At 47.1% G+C, this 15,813-nt stretch overlaps 1 protein-coding gene across 3 annotated transcripts in view; it reads left to right on the forward strand.

Annotated features, from left to right (window-relative positions):
• The window catches only part of CCDC62 (coiled-coil domain containing 62), a 498,667-nt gene that overhangs the window by 118,879 nt on the left and 363,975 nt on the right, over positions 1–15,813 (forward strand). For all 3 annotated transcript variants that reach the window (XM_069619632.1, XM_069619633.1, XM_069619634.1), the window contains 3 exons: positions 6,557–6,658; positions 7,148–7,319; positions 7,894–7,995. In XM_069619632.1, the coding sequence (XP_069475733.1) occupies positions 6,557–6,658; positions 7,148–7,319; positions 7,894–7,995 (376 nt within the window). The remainder of the gene's footprint in view (positions 1–6,556; positions 6,659–7,147; positions 7,320–7,893; positions 7,996–15,813) is intronic.

The raw sequence follows: 15,813 nt of genomic DNA on the forward strand, positions 1-15,813 counted from the left end.
AGGTCTGCTTTTTGGGCTTGCGTCCACCCGAGGGCCTTCACAAAGCTGTTGGCGGAAGTGGCAGCCAGTCTCTGGAAAGGAGGGTTTAATGTAGTTTCCTACCTGGAAGATTGGTTATTCAGGGCATGATCTCTTGCTAAAGCCCTTGGTATCTCAATCGCACACACCGCCTCCTCCACAAGCTAATCCTATCACGCAATTTAAGGAAGTCTCAGGTGACACCTTCTCAAACGCTCCAATTCATCGGGCTCTAGACATCCTGCAGATGGTCACCAAATTCCAGAGAGCCCAATATCTGTCAGCTGTAGACTTCCTACAGTTGTTTGGTCTCATGGCATCCTGCATCTTCCTGGTGCCAGAGGCCCGATTGAGAATGCGATCGCTCCAATGGGCCCTCAGATCTCAATAGTCACAGTTCTGTGGCAGTATGAATGACTTGATTCCAGTCCCGAGCAGCGTCGCTCAGGATCTCCTGTGGTTACTTAGAGAATGTGATAGCGGGAGAACCATTTTGACAAACGTGGCTAGAGACGACCGTAGTGACAGATGCATCTCTGAACGAGCTGACAGTGAGTGGGTTAACGTCCCTGGTGGAAACAAAACATCACATAAATCTGTTGGAACTGAGGGCAATAGAATTGGCGCTGATGGCCTTTTTGCCCTCCGTACAGGGGAATACTGTCCTGATCATGACGGACAACACAGTGCCCATGCACTACATCAACAAGAGTGGGGGATGGTGCAGGGTCACTTCTCCCAGTGCAATGAGGTGATGCCGCTCTGCTTCTGGGCGTTATAGAACAAGATCTCCTTGCCAACAATGCGCCTCGCCGGGAAGGTGAATGCGATTTGGATGCCCTGACAAGGCAGGGCACGGTCTCTTGTGAGTGGAAGCTGTGCCAGGAAGTTCTTTTAGAGATCTTGACCTTCTGGGGGACCCCTCAAGGGGATCTGTTTGCTTCAAGTGTGAACAGGAAATGCAAGCTTTTCTGCTCCAGGGAATTTCCCCAAGAGGAGCACTGGGAGATGCATTGGTGGTGGGCTGGTACTTCCAGCTTCTGTATGTGTTGCCACCGATTCCTGTCATTCCTCAAGTGATCTTAAGGTTAAAGAGGTACAGAACAACCCAGATCCTGATTGCCATGGATTGGGCCAGGAGGACGTGGTACCAAGACATTATGGACATCTGTCCTCCACATAGTATTCCCAGGAGACAAGACCTTCTCTCTTGGGAGAGGGGTGGGTGATGGGTTGGTCGTTCACCCAAGCATACACACACTCAATTTGTACATCTGGCTTCTGAAAGGCTAACGTACAGGGATTGGGACTATCCAGAAGATATGATGGCCATAAGGCCAGCAACTAAATCTTTATGCTGCTGCCTTTGGAAGAAATTCTGCAGCTTGTGCAGAGTACAGGATGTGGATTCCTTTTTAGGTTACACTTCAAGGGTGTTGTCCGTCCTTCATTTTGCAAGACAGGGGCCCACAGGTCGCCACCATCGAGGGCTATTTAGCTGTGCTCTCTATTTTTAAGCGCACGCCAGAACAATGATCATCCTTCTCGATCCCCTTGGTGGTGCAGGTTGCCTGGCTAACACCTTCCCCCCAACACCTTTCTTGGTACTGGCATGGGACATAAACTTGGTGTTAGATTTCTCATGGCTTCCCACTTTGAGCCATTACATTTGTCATCTGAAGCTTTTATCCTGGAAGACCTGCCTTTTTGTTTGCCATCACCTTACTCGTCATGCCCGTCATGTAAGCCACCGTTTAGTCTTTTCCAACCACACAGTGACTCTTAGAGTGTGCCCTTCATTCCTTCTGAAGGTCGTATCAAAGTTCCATCTGTCGCATACAATTTGTTTGCCAGCCTTCTAACAGCCTCCTCATCCATCTAAGGAGGAAGAAAGGATGCATAGGCTCGACCTATCCACCCTGCCCCACACCCAAGAGCTCTGAGATCTACATCGCCAGGAGGCAATTCAGGCTGGAAGATCAGCTATTCAATGAATATTCCAGCATTAAAATGGGCCAAGGGCGTAACAAAGCAAGCTGCCTAGGTAGAGGTGTGGCATCTACCTCTGTTCTCCAAAGAGGGTTACCTGTAAAGGATATCTAACAAGCCGCAACATGGTCCCCTGTTCACACGTTTGCAAAACGCTACTGCATGTACAGTGTCTGCAAATGAGTCTCGCTTGGGGAAACCTGTCCAAAAAGTGTGGAGATAATTGCCATGGACCTCCTTCCGTCCTCTGGAATGGTTTTACTGCTATGGGAGTCTATCTAAGATGAGGAATTGGTGGGAGGACACAATCCATTAGAAGGGCAAAATTACTTACCGCTGGTAATGTTCTTTCTACTGGATGTTCCCCCAGATTCCTCATCGCCCTCCCGGCCTACCACCATGGTTAAGTGTCCAAAATATCCTATACTTACCCTTGCACTACAAACGAATAATACAAATGTGTAAGGAAATATCTTCAACTTGATATTGGCAAAAGGCACAACTGAAGAAAGAACAGTTCCAACAAAAGTTTTCTCCACAGTGGAATTCCTTGGATCCAGAGGGTGGACCCCTTGCCCTGGATTCTTAAGTAGGATGACCATAGTCTTTTATGAACACTTCCTTTGTATCTTGCCTTGATTTCGAAGGTTCCTCTTTAGGCAACAAATTTTGTAACAGTCTTTCTTTAACACAACTTTCTCCTTGGTTCATAAAACGCGGTCTTTCTTGATCACCAATCTCCTTGGTTCAGAAAACACTGTCTTTCTTTATCATTCCTGGAAGCTTAGCAAATTGCCTGGTATTCTCCCTTGCCAAGCTTCTTTAACCAATGCTGACTGCCTGGTGTACTCTCCTGCCAGGACCTCTTATGTATTTCAAGTGCCTGGCATCTTGCTTTGACAGAGCTTCTCATGCGTTTCCTGTATCACCAATTCTGTATGTATTCCTCTTGGCATGGTATATAGGCTTGTGGTAAGGTTTGTTAAAAATGTGTCCCACACTTGCATTTCATGCATCCATAGCTCATTGGGGATTGTACTTTGCCTTTTCTACATTCAAACAATCTTCTCAGTGTTGTTAATGGCATTACGTTCAAATTGCTGTTGGTGCGGTCGCCAGAATGCCCCAGGGTCCCCACTAGCTTCGGTTAGACTCACCGGTGTATCCAGCACTTTTGGTCTGGTTTGCGCTTCTGCCGCTTGTTGCTTTCACCCGCTTTCCACACTGGAGTGTGCAGACGTTCTTCCAGCTTCCTTTGCAGCATCGTGGTCACATGCCTCCTTCCCTTCAGGTCCCGGAATGGAGAACGCAGTCTTCTCGACCTGCTGAGCACCCAGGGACTTTCTTGCGGCTCCCATCATCTCCATGGCACTTTGGTCTCCGGCACAGCATCTCTTCCTCCGAAGTGGCAGCCTACCTTGATCTGCCACACTGGTACGTGATCTCCATATTTGTGAGCCTTGGGACAGGAGCACACGTCTCCTGCACTGCCTCCCCCACTAGTGCACTGGCCCTTTATAAATGTCTCACACACAGGTGATTTGGAAAAACAACTAGACTGCATGTTGTGTTTCAAGCTCTTGGTACCTTGTTCAAACTCCTTCATCCTCCTCGTCTCGGTACTCTGGGGAATTCTGGGGGTTGAAGTATATAGGTGTCGTTGGACACATGGGCCTCATCACGAGTTAGGCGGTATCCTGGCGTAAATCCACCAGACTATTGCCCAATGCAATTACTGTTACCGCCACTTGGTCTGGATTACAAGTGGCCGTGGTGGTATAAGTCCCCATTTGTATAGAATCCATTGGACTCAATGGGGCATTTTCGGTGCAATTACTGCGGCGGTAATTGCGCCAAAAATGGGGCGAAGAGTCAGCAGATTTATCTCGGAGCTGGAGATGAATCCTCCAACTTTCCGCCAAACTCCTGGGTGGTGCGGTAATGCAGCGGTAACGCTATAACCACCACATTCTATTACCACCACATTTTTACTGCACCGCCCAACTCGTGATAAGGCCCCATTAAACAGTTCCTCTTGGTGATTTTACAGGTATTTCAGAAGGAAAAGGTGTTGTGTTGGAGCTTTGTGCGTTTGTGTCATTGGTGGGTGTTTGACCAGAAAAATATGAAGAGGTTTCTTTAGTTCTTCTACAAGGGGAACGAGCAGTTAACAATATGCCATTAGGATAGTGGGTATAGAGGGTCTTCCTTATGGTAAAAGGTCTTAGGTATTAGAGTGTCTACTTCATGGGAAAGGGGGAGATATTTCGTCTCGTCCAATGAAGTGATGACATCTCCCCAGTAGTAGTCTCCTCCCATGTGATCCTCCCTCCTAAAGCGCCCCTCTTGGTCTGTATCCGGTAGCGGCAGCTGTCTCCTGGCCACATGGGAGGAGGTCACCGCTGGAGAATCTGTGATGATTCCATTGGATTCATCATAGTAAGTAAAACTGCTGTATGTCTGAAAATATGACCGAATTGAGTGCAAGTACAGGGTCTTCCCTAGTTTATTTTATGTGCACAGATGGGCTGGTCTAATCGCACAAGGGGATTTCAAACAAGGGTTTGGACGGCCAGACAGGTTGGCTTAAGAAAACCCCAACTCGCAGGAACACCATTACAGCATTTGAAATGACTTTCCCTGATACTAGGGACTTGTCTAAACCTAAACTATTTAGAGGATGCGGGCTAGGCTCAAAGAGAACCCATGTGTGCACAACTCTATTTTATGCCGACTTTGGGGTTTCGCCAAACAAAGGTATGCCAATGAAAAACAATGACTGAGGATAGGACTTGGATAAAATACATTGTTATCCTAATGGCTACCAAAAATAATGTTGTCCTACTAGTAAAGTAAATCAGCCAAAATTCAATCGCAACTGCCACAATCCTTCTCCCAAAAGCAGTATGCCGTATAAGATGAATAGCCGTTCCTGACATAACATGTATCAGATGGAATGAGAGGTGTGCGCGGTATAAGAACAATTTTTAAGTTCCATTGATTTACACAGGCCTCTATGTGTTTTTGTAGATGCGTAATTGTCAACCTTGTTTCATTGCAGAGTCCCAGTGATGGCATAGGATTGCGTAGTAGCTTAATTACAGCACCTACTCTGTTTTAGCTTGTGAGGAGTCATTCTCCCTACAGAGTATTGCTCTTTAGAGACTGAAACATTGAGCCGGTAATTAACTGTTCAGTGACACTGGAACCATCCTGCCCTGTGTGAAGAGAAGTGGGGGTGGAAAAGAGTAACTTGAAATTATAATTTTTCTGAATGTTTGCGAAAGTGGAAGGTGTAGGTGACTGTGCAGTGCTCATTCTGTTTGTTAAAATGATAGCTGCTGTTTAAGTGGAAGGGCACACAGAGGTGCACTTTGCCATTTGGGCAGCAGTGGGCAACCCAATACTGATACATTGCATCAGCCGAGTACGGAATCATACCTACGTTTCAATGTAATCACACTTGGGCAAAAATGCGTTACTTACAAAGCATCCCTGGCCTAGGTCTGTTCTGGCCTCCGGAGGATTATATATGCAGAAAAGGTTGCACTGGAGTCCTCGGTAGAAGAGGTCAGAGATCAAACCAATCACGAGGCGGGGGAGCAAAAGGTTTAGGGGCTCGTAAAAATAGACTGCAGAATCCCCAAAAAATGAAATTCTGCCCTAATTTTGCATGAAGATTGCCACTTCCAATGAGATAAGAAAAAGAAAAGTACAGTTTACTGTGGCAGCTTGTCATAGAGATGCCCGTCCCTAGTTTTCACAACATGGTTACAGTAGGCATGTTGGACGATCATACTTGTAAGGTAGCATCCATCCTATTTGATACCATTACTTGACTGCCATATTATTCCCTTTATTGCATGTGTATACAAATATTACCCAATTTGGAGACATTGACCCTGGGACAGACATGACGAGAGACTGAAATTCAAATGCATTAGATCTTGAAAATAGAAAGTTCGCTTGCATTATAACACAGCACCTGTAATTATCGGCACAGAAGATGTAGCTTCATGACCCAGGATTCAGTTTGTTTTAAGTGAAGAGGTGTTTCGAAACAATTGCACAAAAAACGTTTGAGCAGCATACCAGATTTCCTTTACTATTTGTATTTTATTTAATGTCTGTAGCGCTTTCGCCAAAGCGCTTTACAGGTTTAAAAAAGAACCGTACAATCAAAGTGGGTAATTGATTCCAGGTAATAAGCAAACGTTCAAAGGAAGAAGTAGTTAATAGTCAAGTGGTGGGTTTTGAGGTTGGTTTGGAAAATGCATAAGGAAGAGGAGGAACTGATAGAGAGGAAGAGTTCCAGTGCTTAGGAGCGTGTAAGACAAAGGAACGGAAGCAAGAGGAAGCACATGGGGGTTTAGGGACGGAAAGTGAGAACTTATTCTGGGAAAGCAACACACTGGGAGGAGAAAGTGTAGGAGTAGGGGGTGGAACTTGTGAGAGAGCCAGGGTGGGCAGCAGTTGGAGGGAAGGAGGGACGGAGAGACTGCTTTAGAGGTCAAATAATTTGGTCTCCTTTTGTGTGTTTTTTTTAAAGGTGAGAAATCAAACTCTTGGCAGTTCAGTACTGGATCTATCAGCCCAGTTGGGAAGGTTTCAGGCCAGGGAGCAAGAGTTGACAACTATGCTGAGTCTCAAGGTAAGTCACGCACTGTGCCCTATTGTGACTGTTTAATTCATATTTGAGTCCAGTTGTGCATTTACCTGAGGGTGTTCCAAAAGCTAGTGACAAGGTGTCGGAGACATTTTATGGACATATGGTGCATGACTTGGATGTATATAGTTGATAAGTGTGCGGTTTACCAGCTGGCTGGGCTGCAGTTTTGACTTCCCATGAAAGAAATGGGATCCATAATGAATTCAAGAATGCCTTGAATCAATCCCAAATAATGTCTTTTAGCACTTTTTTAGGTTAAGATAACAAATGCCACCCTTTTTTGCATCCTCATCCGTTGAGGCATGTTAGAATGTCAGCCAGTGGAATTCACATGCCCAATCCTTGGCCTGATAGTTTATTTTTCAGTGGTATCACTCCCAGACCCATCACATATGAACTGTTTTTTCCAAAAACTGCATTAAGATTAAGTATTCTCTCACCCGCTCCAATACCACATTTCTATTTATTTAGGACAAAGACATAGTGGAAGCAACAAATCACATTACAGAATTTACCGGTAGGTTTCGAAAGATGGAGGCTGCCCTACGGGATGCCCGGATGAGTGAAGTCTATGTTACCCAAGAAGTGGAGGATTTGAAACCACGACTCAAGGCGCTGAAGGGTGAAATGCAGAGGCTTAAGGGTCAGCATCCAACACCATTGTTTCGAAGCACTTCACTGTTGTACGTTGAGCAGTAAACTTTCACTGGTTCCTTTTGCAATGTAAGATATATTTTCAGGGTTACCTAAACACATGGTCATATTTTAAAGTTTTGATACGTTCCATCCCTGGTCATCAAGGCTCTCAGGAAGTCCTCCTGACTATCAAGACCAAAAAACATAGCATAGCCACCTACAGTTATAGGTTTGTCCTTTTTCTACTGCTCGCTGTATGGCATTTCTTGCCTAGCACATGGTAGTATGTATTTCTCTCTTCTAATCTGTGGTGTTGGGCCTTGGTCCATCTACCCCTGTACTCTGCATTAACTGTTATTGACCATTGGCCTCAGGATCTAGGCCGGGTCTTCTTCAATGCGTTGTGGACCAATTTTGAGTGGCCATTCGGGTCAAAGAAGAAACATGTTATGAACCTCATGCAGCACACTTGGGAGAGTATTTGCTCAAAACCTACACAACTTTTGATACTTTTACATGCTAATGTAATCTAAATGTGTTAACAATTTGCAAAAGTGAGATTTGGGTTTATATTTCTTTAGAGGACCTAATGGAGAAGACTTCGGAAAATAATGAGCAGCGAGAAGAAATCATACGCTTAAAGCAAGAGCACAGTTCCCTGCAGTCTGAGCTGGGTTTTGCTGGTAAGTGATTTTACTTACATGGAATGTGAACAGTATGAACCTTTTGATGTTTGTAATTTTCTAGCATATAGATATTTTTGCTCTATTGCCCAGAAGGATAGGTTGCCCAATACGCGCCTTTGACAAGGTGATAGCCTACACTCCACAAGTTCTAATCCCAGCAAGTCCTACTGAGCCTATTCATCCTTGCGTTGTCGAAAAATTGTGTACCATTAAAGAGGCAATAGCTATTACAACATTTAGATACTAGGGCAAACAGGCAAATGAAGCACTGTATTAAAATATGCTATTCTTATCGCTGCACAGACCGGGCTAAAAAAAAGCTGTGATTGAGCAAACTCTTTATACATGCCATTCGCATCAAATAAGACTGGGACACAATGGTGCGTGTGTTCATAATTTGTTGTATTGTGTTTTCTATGCTTATTTTGTGCATCTCCTATCTGTGGATGCTAGGAGTTCTGCAATCTGGGGGTAGTATGTTTATGCTGGAACCTGGTTACGTTGGCGGTGCAATTGAGCTGGGGGGGGGGGGGTGCTTTTTGGATATCTTGTCTTAAAATAAATAAGCAAGAAAATCCCTACCTGAACCTGGTGAGGGTCTTTATTTCATTATTGGTTTTGGATTTTGTACAGCGATTGCTCAGGCATTTGTCAGACATTCACCATTTGTGTCCACATCCTACCGTTATTGGCTAGAAATTGCTGGGGTTGGAAATTAAAAAGAATCTTACAGTGTGTCTGGGACAGACTAGGCGTTGGCCACAGGCTGATACTGAGAGACACAGGGTAATGCCTGACAAGGAGGATGTCAATGAATAGTACGAACGAAACTTGTGACGGAGGCAGGGATGCAATGAAGAACTCTGCAGAGGCCTATTAGAAAAATGGGAGCACGATCAGGACAAAGACTGCTGCAATCCAGAAACGAGATCAGACAGGACAGACACACTCCCACACTCCCTACTGCTGCAATCCAGAAACGAGATCAGACAGGACAGACACACTCCTACACTATTCACATTTCTGCTGATTTCCTCCCATAGACTTCCATGGAACACCCTTTGTTTTTGCTACTTTTTATGTGTTGGACTGACTTTTTGGAGTTACGTAACGTGTACACCGCGCGTTATGGCAGACAGTGGACCTGGCTATTGGGTGAGTGAAAGCATCAACACACACATCTAGTAAAATGGGAACCAGGGCACGGGAGGGGGTGGTTAAGTGGCACCAGTGCATGTCCCACATCCACCATGCCAATGCAGGGACACAATCTGCATGCAAAAGTGGATGGCCACGACTGACATATAGCACATCTGTCAACGGATGGACACACCATGACAATTTGAGCACGGATGGACACACCATCACAATGTGAGCCTGGATGGTACCAGAATGCATCACTGCCATGTTACAATACCCAGCACGTCCTGACTCTGCCCCACCCATCCCCATTAACCCATCCTTGGGAGACAGACCCTACACACGGCCTGATCAGCATTGCCTGTCATAGGGTGCATCAGGGTGAATGAGGGGCCGCAAGTGCACAGACCCAGATGCATGAGTCACACACTCGCCTTCCTAGATGTATGCTCTGTCCAGTCACTTGAATGTAATGGCCCTCCCTGTGTCCCATTCCTTGCAGGTGATTCCGGTCATCCTTTACTAGCATGGCTGATGACCCCTGTGAGAGTTCTGCAGACACTGCAGGAAATACCATACAATCATGCTCACATCCGAACACGGACGACAATCAAGCAGACCGTTGTACTGTTGAAGGCACGTTTTTGGTGCCTTGTGGCACTAATTTACAGGCCAGTAAAGGTGGGGAAGATAGTTGTGTCCTGTGCATTGTTGCACAATATGTGCATCAGGCAGAACATACCCCTCCCCGGACATGGGCATGCCTCCAGTGTACGCTGATGACAATGGTGACAGGGATGCAGCTGTAGACATGCAACGACACCAACACAGGGATGTCGGGGATGGGCATGCAGCCTGCCAGGATTTATTTGAGAACTTCTTTTGAGCACCCATCCACTGCACAGAACCCATGGCACACACTGCATGTGATGCAGCGCAGCAGTAAAGTGGACCACTTCACAAAATGAATGTCCAGATGTAAATGCCTTTGCAGAATTATATGTATTTTGAATTAAACGACCATCACAAAACATGTGACCCACTACCCACTCCCCAACTGACCCACCTCAACACATCCTCCCAAACATGCCCTCCCCAAAACACCCCCCAGGATGCAGTTGCGTCACATGAACTATTGTTCAGGGACACTTCCGTGGCCTCTTGTCACCACACTTGCCCTGTCTTGGTGACCCTATAGGTGCCTGGGGCGCCGCCTTGGTCTGCTCTGTTGGAAGCTGGCAGGCGTGGTGATGGTAGAGGGGGGGTGGTCAGAACCAGCCATATCGCTGTGCTCTAGGGCCACCTGCAGGGAAAGGGTGAGGGACTCTGCTTGTGCAGAGATGGCCTCATTCCCCTCCCGGATCCTCTGTGCCAGCAGGACCGTTGCGTAGGTGGAGCGGCCCAGGGCACGGGCCCAGAGGCAGCCGGTGGCTTGCACACTTTCACGCATCATGCGTGTATCCTCAAGCTGCTGCTGCAACGAGCCCACCCATCTCCGCGTTTCTTGATTCAATCTTTTGGATGCACTCATCCATTTCCTGGATACTAGGGATAGATGGTGGAGGTGGGCTGTGGAGGTCTATTGGGCTGAATGCCGGACGATGGTAGGGGGTGTGGTCCGGCGACCCCTCAGTACTGTCTCCGCCCTCCTGCACAGCATCGTTGTCTGTGGACGTAGTGACGTATCTGGGAGGCTGGTGGGGGTGGGGCGGCAGCGGCTGTCTAGGCAGGTCAGACAGATGTATGTCTGTGGCAGCTGGCTGGGTCTCCCTGGGAGCTAGTGCGGCTGCAGGGCAGCTGGCTTGGTCACAAGGCCGTAGTTTGCATTGGCGGGGCTGATGTTGCTTTCGCAGTGGTAGCGCTGGGGTGGACATCCTCCTCTGTATCGGTTGCTGCAATGTACTCTGTCAGTCGAGATGCCTGTTGGGGGGTGAGATGGACATGCCGTTATTCACCTTTGTCACATCCCACGGCCTTGCAACTTGCAGTTTCAACATTGTGTTACAAGCCTGTGCATGGAGTCATGACGGCTTTGATGCGTGCATGCATGTGTTTATGGCTCGGGGGCACATTGCATTTACTGCAAATGGCTATAAGAGCGGCTAGCACTCTATGCTGCATGTGCCATGAGACGTTTTCCTGTCCTTAGGCCATATTGTTCTTTGGCCGTCTTCCTGCCCTCTCTGGTCCGGAATAGCCATATATGGGAAACCCTTTTCTGGCCAAAGTGGCCATTTGTGTATCAGCCCAGATGTGGGGGCTGGGACTGTCTGCTCCCAGTCTACATCATGGTGCCTGAATGTCTGTCGCTGGGCAGAATGTGTCTCTAGTGGCTATCTATAATAGATTGCCACTACCAGTTTGGTGCAGATCCTTACCATCGGTTGACCTGGGCAAATTTGTAGTCCAGATCTTGGATACAAGGACTCCCCAACCCCCCGCCCCCCCACCCCCGCCACTAGTAATTCGACAGATCATCGTTTGAGCCAAGACCCCTACAAGGAAGTGCAGCCAGTTTATGACCAGAGGATGACTGTTTCAGCTGACCAGCATTTCCTCCAGCCAGGTGCAGGTGACGCTGGGCTCCCTTGCCTGATCTCAAGAAGACTAGTCAATGCTTCAACCCCTAGACGGGTGGGAATAACCAGCCTTTGGCCCCTGCTCAAGGATCCGTGCTGCATGAGCCTTCAGAAATGATGCTGGACCAACCACTGGACTGACCAGCTTTCTACTGAGCTACTTCAGTGCAGCCATTGTAGTTCTGAGTGCATCCTCTGAACTATGAGGATCCTTCAGCTTGTACTACGAGGCACCTGCTCCTGCATTTCCAGCCTTCTTGCATCAATGAAAGCTTTGTTCATCCATTTTTGTTAATCCATTTAAGATCGCATGACGCCGCCTGGCCGTGGTAACTCCCGTTGCAACTCCACTTCTTCGTGCCCTGGAGGTGTCCTCCAGGCTGCTTGCTCTGAAGATGTCTTCTTTCAAGGGTGTTAGCTGCAAAGTACCTGCAACAGAGATTGAAGTGCAGTGACCAAGTGAAACTAAATCCTGTGTTCGAGTGACCTTTGTACACTCGACCCCTGGGTCTTCCTCGACTGGACAAAGCACAGAAGAATGTGTCCCCAACGGAATCGAGAACCTCTGCAGTGGTCTCTGGAGAACTCTGAGTACAGGGATGAAGGGGGGGTTAAGTTAAAATACCTACTTATTCTCACCCCTATCCTCCATGGGGTTACACGGCCATAAAGCCCTGTCCCTATCATTCTTTTGTGACTTAGATTGTGGTGATCTGATCAGGTATTCCCTCCTAGGGCTATCCTGGTATATTGGGATTGAGAGAGCTACTTAACTGTACTTTCCTTCCCTTTTTGAAACTTCGAGACAGAACCACTGGCATCTGCCAATCATTTAGTAAACAAATGACTTTAAGCACAGGTGCCCAGACCATTCCAGGCCCAGACTTAGCAAGTGCTAGGAAATTGTTTGTGTTGCTCCAAAGTGCGCCTGCTGTATTTGATGCATCTGACTGTTTTACACTGGTTTAGAATCCTATGCCTTTCTAACTTCTAAGAGTGAATATATAGTTTTCCTTTATAGTAAGTGTGTGACAATATTTGCTGTGGCGGGTCAGAAGGAGGACACAGACTTGGTGGTGCCATTATATTTAGGGTTTTTCGGATTTTGTTAAAATCTGAAATAACCTGGCAAAAGTCAGCTGAGATGTTTTTTATTTTTTTAGGGGAAAACACCGGTTTCATTGAAGCTCTGTGCCTCGCAGCAGTTCCGTTTTTCTTGGAAGAGGGAAGCCTGCAGCAAGGGCGGTGCAGAGATTAGAAGGCCGGCAGGGGGCATGCTCTGATTTGTTGTGTGTGTGTGCGTCTCTGTGGAGGGAGGGGACCCGATGCACCTCTCTCCAATTGTGGACTGTAAACTCTGAATAACTATTTTTGTGTTACACATGCCTGCGAAACCCTGTCCCCTCATATAAGCGGCTGCACTTTGCTGGATATATTTGTGGCTGCAGACACCTGGATCGTATCACCGTCATTGTACCCAGCATAATTGGACTATCCACTTTTTTTTTATTTTATTTTTTTTATTCTTTTTATTGTTCCACAACAGTGGTCTAGACAGCTACAACAACTCTCTCCCACCAATTCACACACATCGACAAGCAGAAAAAGAAAAGGACATTTACAACTGACATTATACGGTTTCATCATCATCTGAGAGCAAATCACATGGATACATACGGAAGCGACCCCATATGTCCTTAGGCCGGCTTGCCCCCGGGAGAGTCCAAACATATTGTTCCTCACACTCGTTGACATATGTCAGTTCACGAAGGAAAGTGGTCATGCTTGGCGGTGTGGACATTTTCCAGGTTTGTAGGATACATTTCTTCGCCACTGCGCATGCCACATTAATTTCAGAACGGCAGGGCACTCCCAGTACATGTGAAAGGAACCCGCAGCCTGAGCCCCGCATTTGGGGCACTCACCCCCCCGCCCCCATGCTCTGCACCAAATTTTGGCAGTTTAGCCGGCGTGTACTGCAACCTGTTTAAGAGTTTAAACTGTATCAAGCGTAGACCCGCATTTAATTAAACTTTTTTCATCAGTGCACAATATCTGCTCCACTTATCTTCCGGGATGGGCATTTGCAGGTCAGTTTCCCATTTGTCCTTGATCTGGTTTATTGTAGGGGTGCATACAGTTTAGAGATACCCAGCCCGGCATTCATGGTGATGAGCTGTGTGCAGGGGTGTTGGGGAGGTTCATCTGGGAACATTGGCCACTCACGAAGTCCTCCTTAGTTGCAAATTTGCCATCTATAAACATGTCGCCCACCCTCATCTCCATGTGTGGGTCCCAGGCCTCCTGAATACCCACATCCAACGTTGGGGGAATACCCGTAAAGTTCCGCAGGGGGACCTCCGAGTTATATGGTGTCTCCAGCTTTAGCCTCTTAAACAATGCGCCCCAAGCACGGACCGTGCAGCTGACCGGGTCATAGTCGCAAGTGTCCCTGTGTCTTGTATTAAATATGACTGACCTAATGTCCACTGGGGATATAGTGTGTTCCTCCACCCACGTATGTGGTATTTCCCCAGAGTCCTCATACCAATACTTCGCAAATTGCACTTGGGGAAACCAGGTAATAAAGCTCAAAGTCTGGAGCAGCCATACCACCAGTGTCATAGGGTTCTGTCATTTTTTCCCACCCAATTCTCGCTGCCTTACCATTCCATATGAAGGTTACTATTAACGACCGTAGCCTAGTAAAAAAGTCTCTGCCCGGCCATATTGGTATGTTTACAAAATAATGTAATAGTTTGGGGAGGACTATCATTTTGAGCAAGGCGATTCCGCCATATAAGGATATGGGGAGGCGTCCCCAGATCTGTAGCTTAGTGCTCAAAGTCTGCAGCTCCTTCTTGTGGTTATTCGCGTAAAGGGTTTGCCTATCTCTGGACACTAGCACCCCAAGGTATCTGATATGATGTTCTGACCATTTCAGGCTGCAAATATTCGTGGGCGTGAGCTGAAATACTTCCGACTTGGCTAAATTGATGACATACCCCGAATACTCCGCAAACTCGTGTATGTCTGTCATAATGGGCTCTGTTTTTTTCTGCTTCGCGGACGTATAGGAGCGTATCATCCGCATAGAGCAAAATCAGTTGGATCGCTCCTTTCATGTTTATTCCCCTGTCTCTATGCCTTCGTCTAACAGCAGCTGCCATTGGCTCGATAGTTAAGGCAAACAAAATGGGCGAGAAGGGACATCCCTGTCTTGTGCCCCTCCCTAATTAAAACATCTTGGAGACAGTTCTGTTAGTGCATACTCTGGCTGCTGGAGCGGCATAGAGCAGTCAAACATATCCAATGAAAGTAGGTCCCACCCCAAATGTTTCCAATACACTAAAGAGATATTTCCAGGACACGGAGTCGAACGCTTTTTCGGCGTCAATGGCAATGGCAGCTGCACTCCTCCCAGGGTCAATCTGGGCCATTATACCAAATAATCTACGGAGGTTCAATGCAGTGGATCGCAGGGGAATGAACCCATTCTGATCAGGATGTACCAATGTCGAGACCGATGGTGCCATACGGTTTGCCAGAACCTTGGCAAATATCTTGGCATCGACATTGATAAGTGATAAGGGCCTGTATGCTGACATGTCACTAGGTGGGCGTCGGGGTAATACAGTTATGATGGCTTCCCTCATTGTCGGGGGTAGTATGCCTCCCTCTAGGGCTTCCTCCCAGGTCCCCAGTAGCACGGGAGTTAGCTCCTTGCGGAACTCCTTATAAAATTCAGCCCCCAGCCCATCCGAGCCCAGTGCTTTGCCTGATGCCAGCCCCATGATTGCCTCTTCCATTTCCTCCACAGTGATTGGTTAATCTAGGGCCAATCTGTTTTCAAGTGGGAGTTTTGGGAGCCATAATGATGTTAAGTATACCATTATCTCAGTGGTCGTTTTGCTATCCCTGTTAGAGTACAGTGTTTGATAAAATTGGGCAAATTCACCATTTATATCCACCTCGCTTGTTTTGACCTCGCCATTCACATCTTGAATACTAGTAATGGGTTGTGGCTGTCACTCCTGCTTAATCAGATTAGCCAGTGTTCTACCCGCCTTATTTCCCCTCGCCATACCTGCATGCT

This window comes from Ambystoma mexicanum, chromosome 10 (assembly GCF_040938575.1).
Source record: "Ambystoma mexicanum isolate Mex_15411 chromosome 10, UKY_AmexF1_1, whole genome shotgun sequence".
NCBI classification, from domain to species: Eukaryota; Metazoa; Chordata; class Amphibia; order Caudata; family Ambystomatidae; genus Ambystoma; species Ambystoma mexicanum.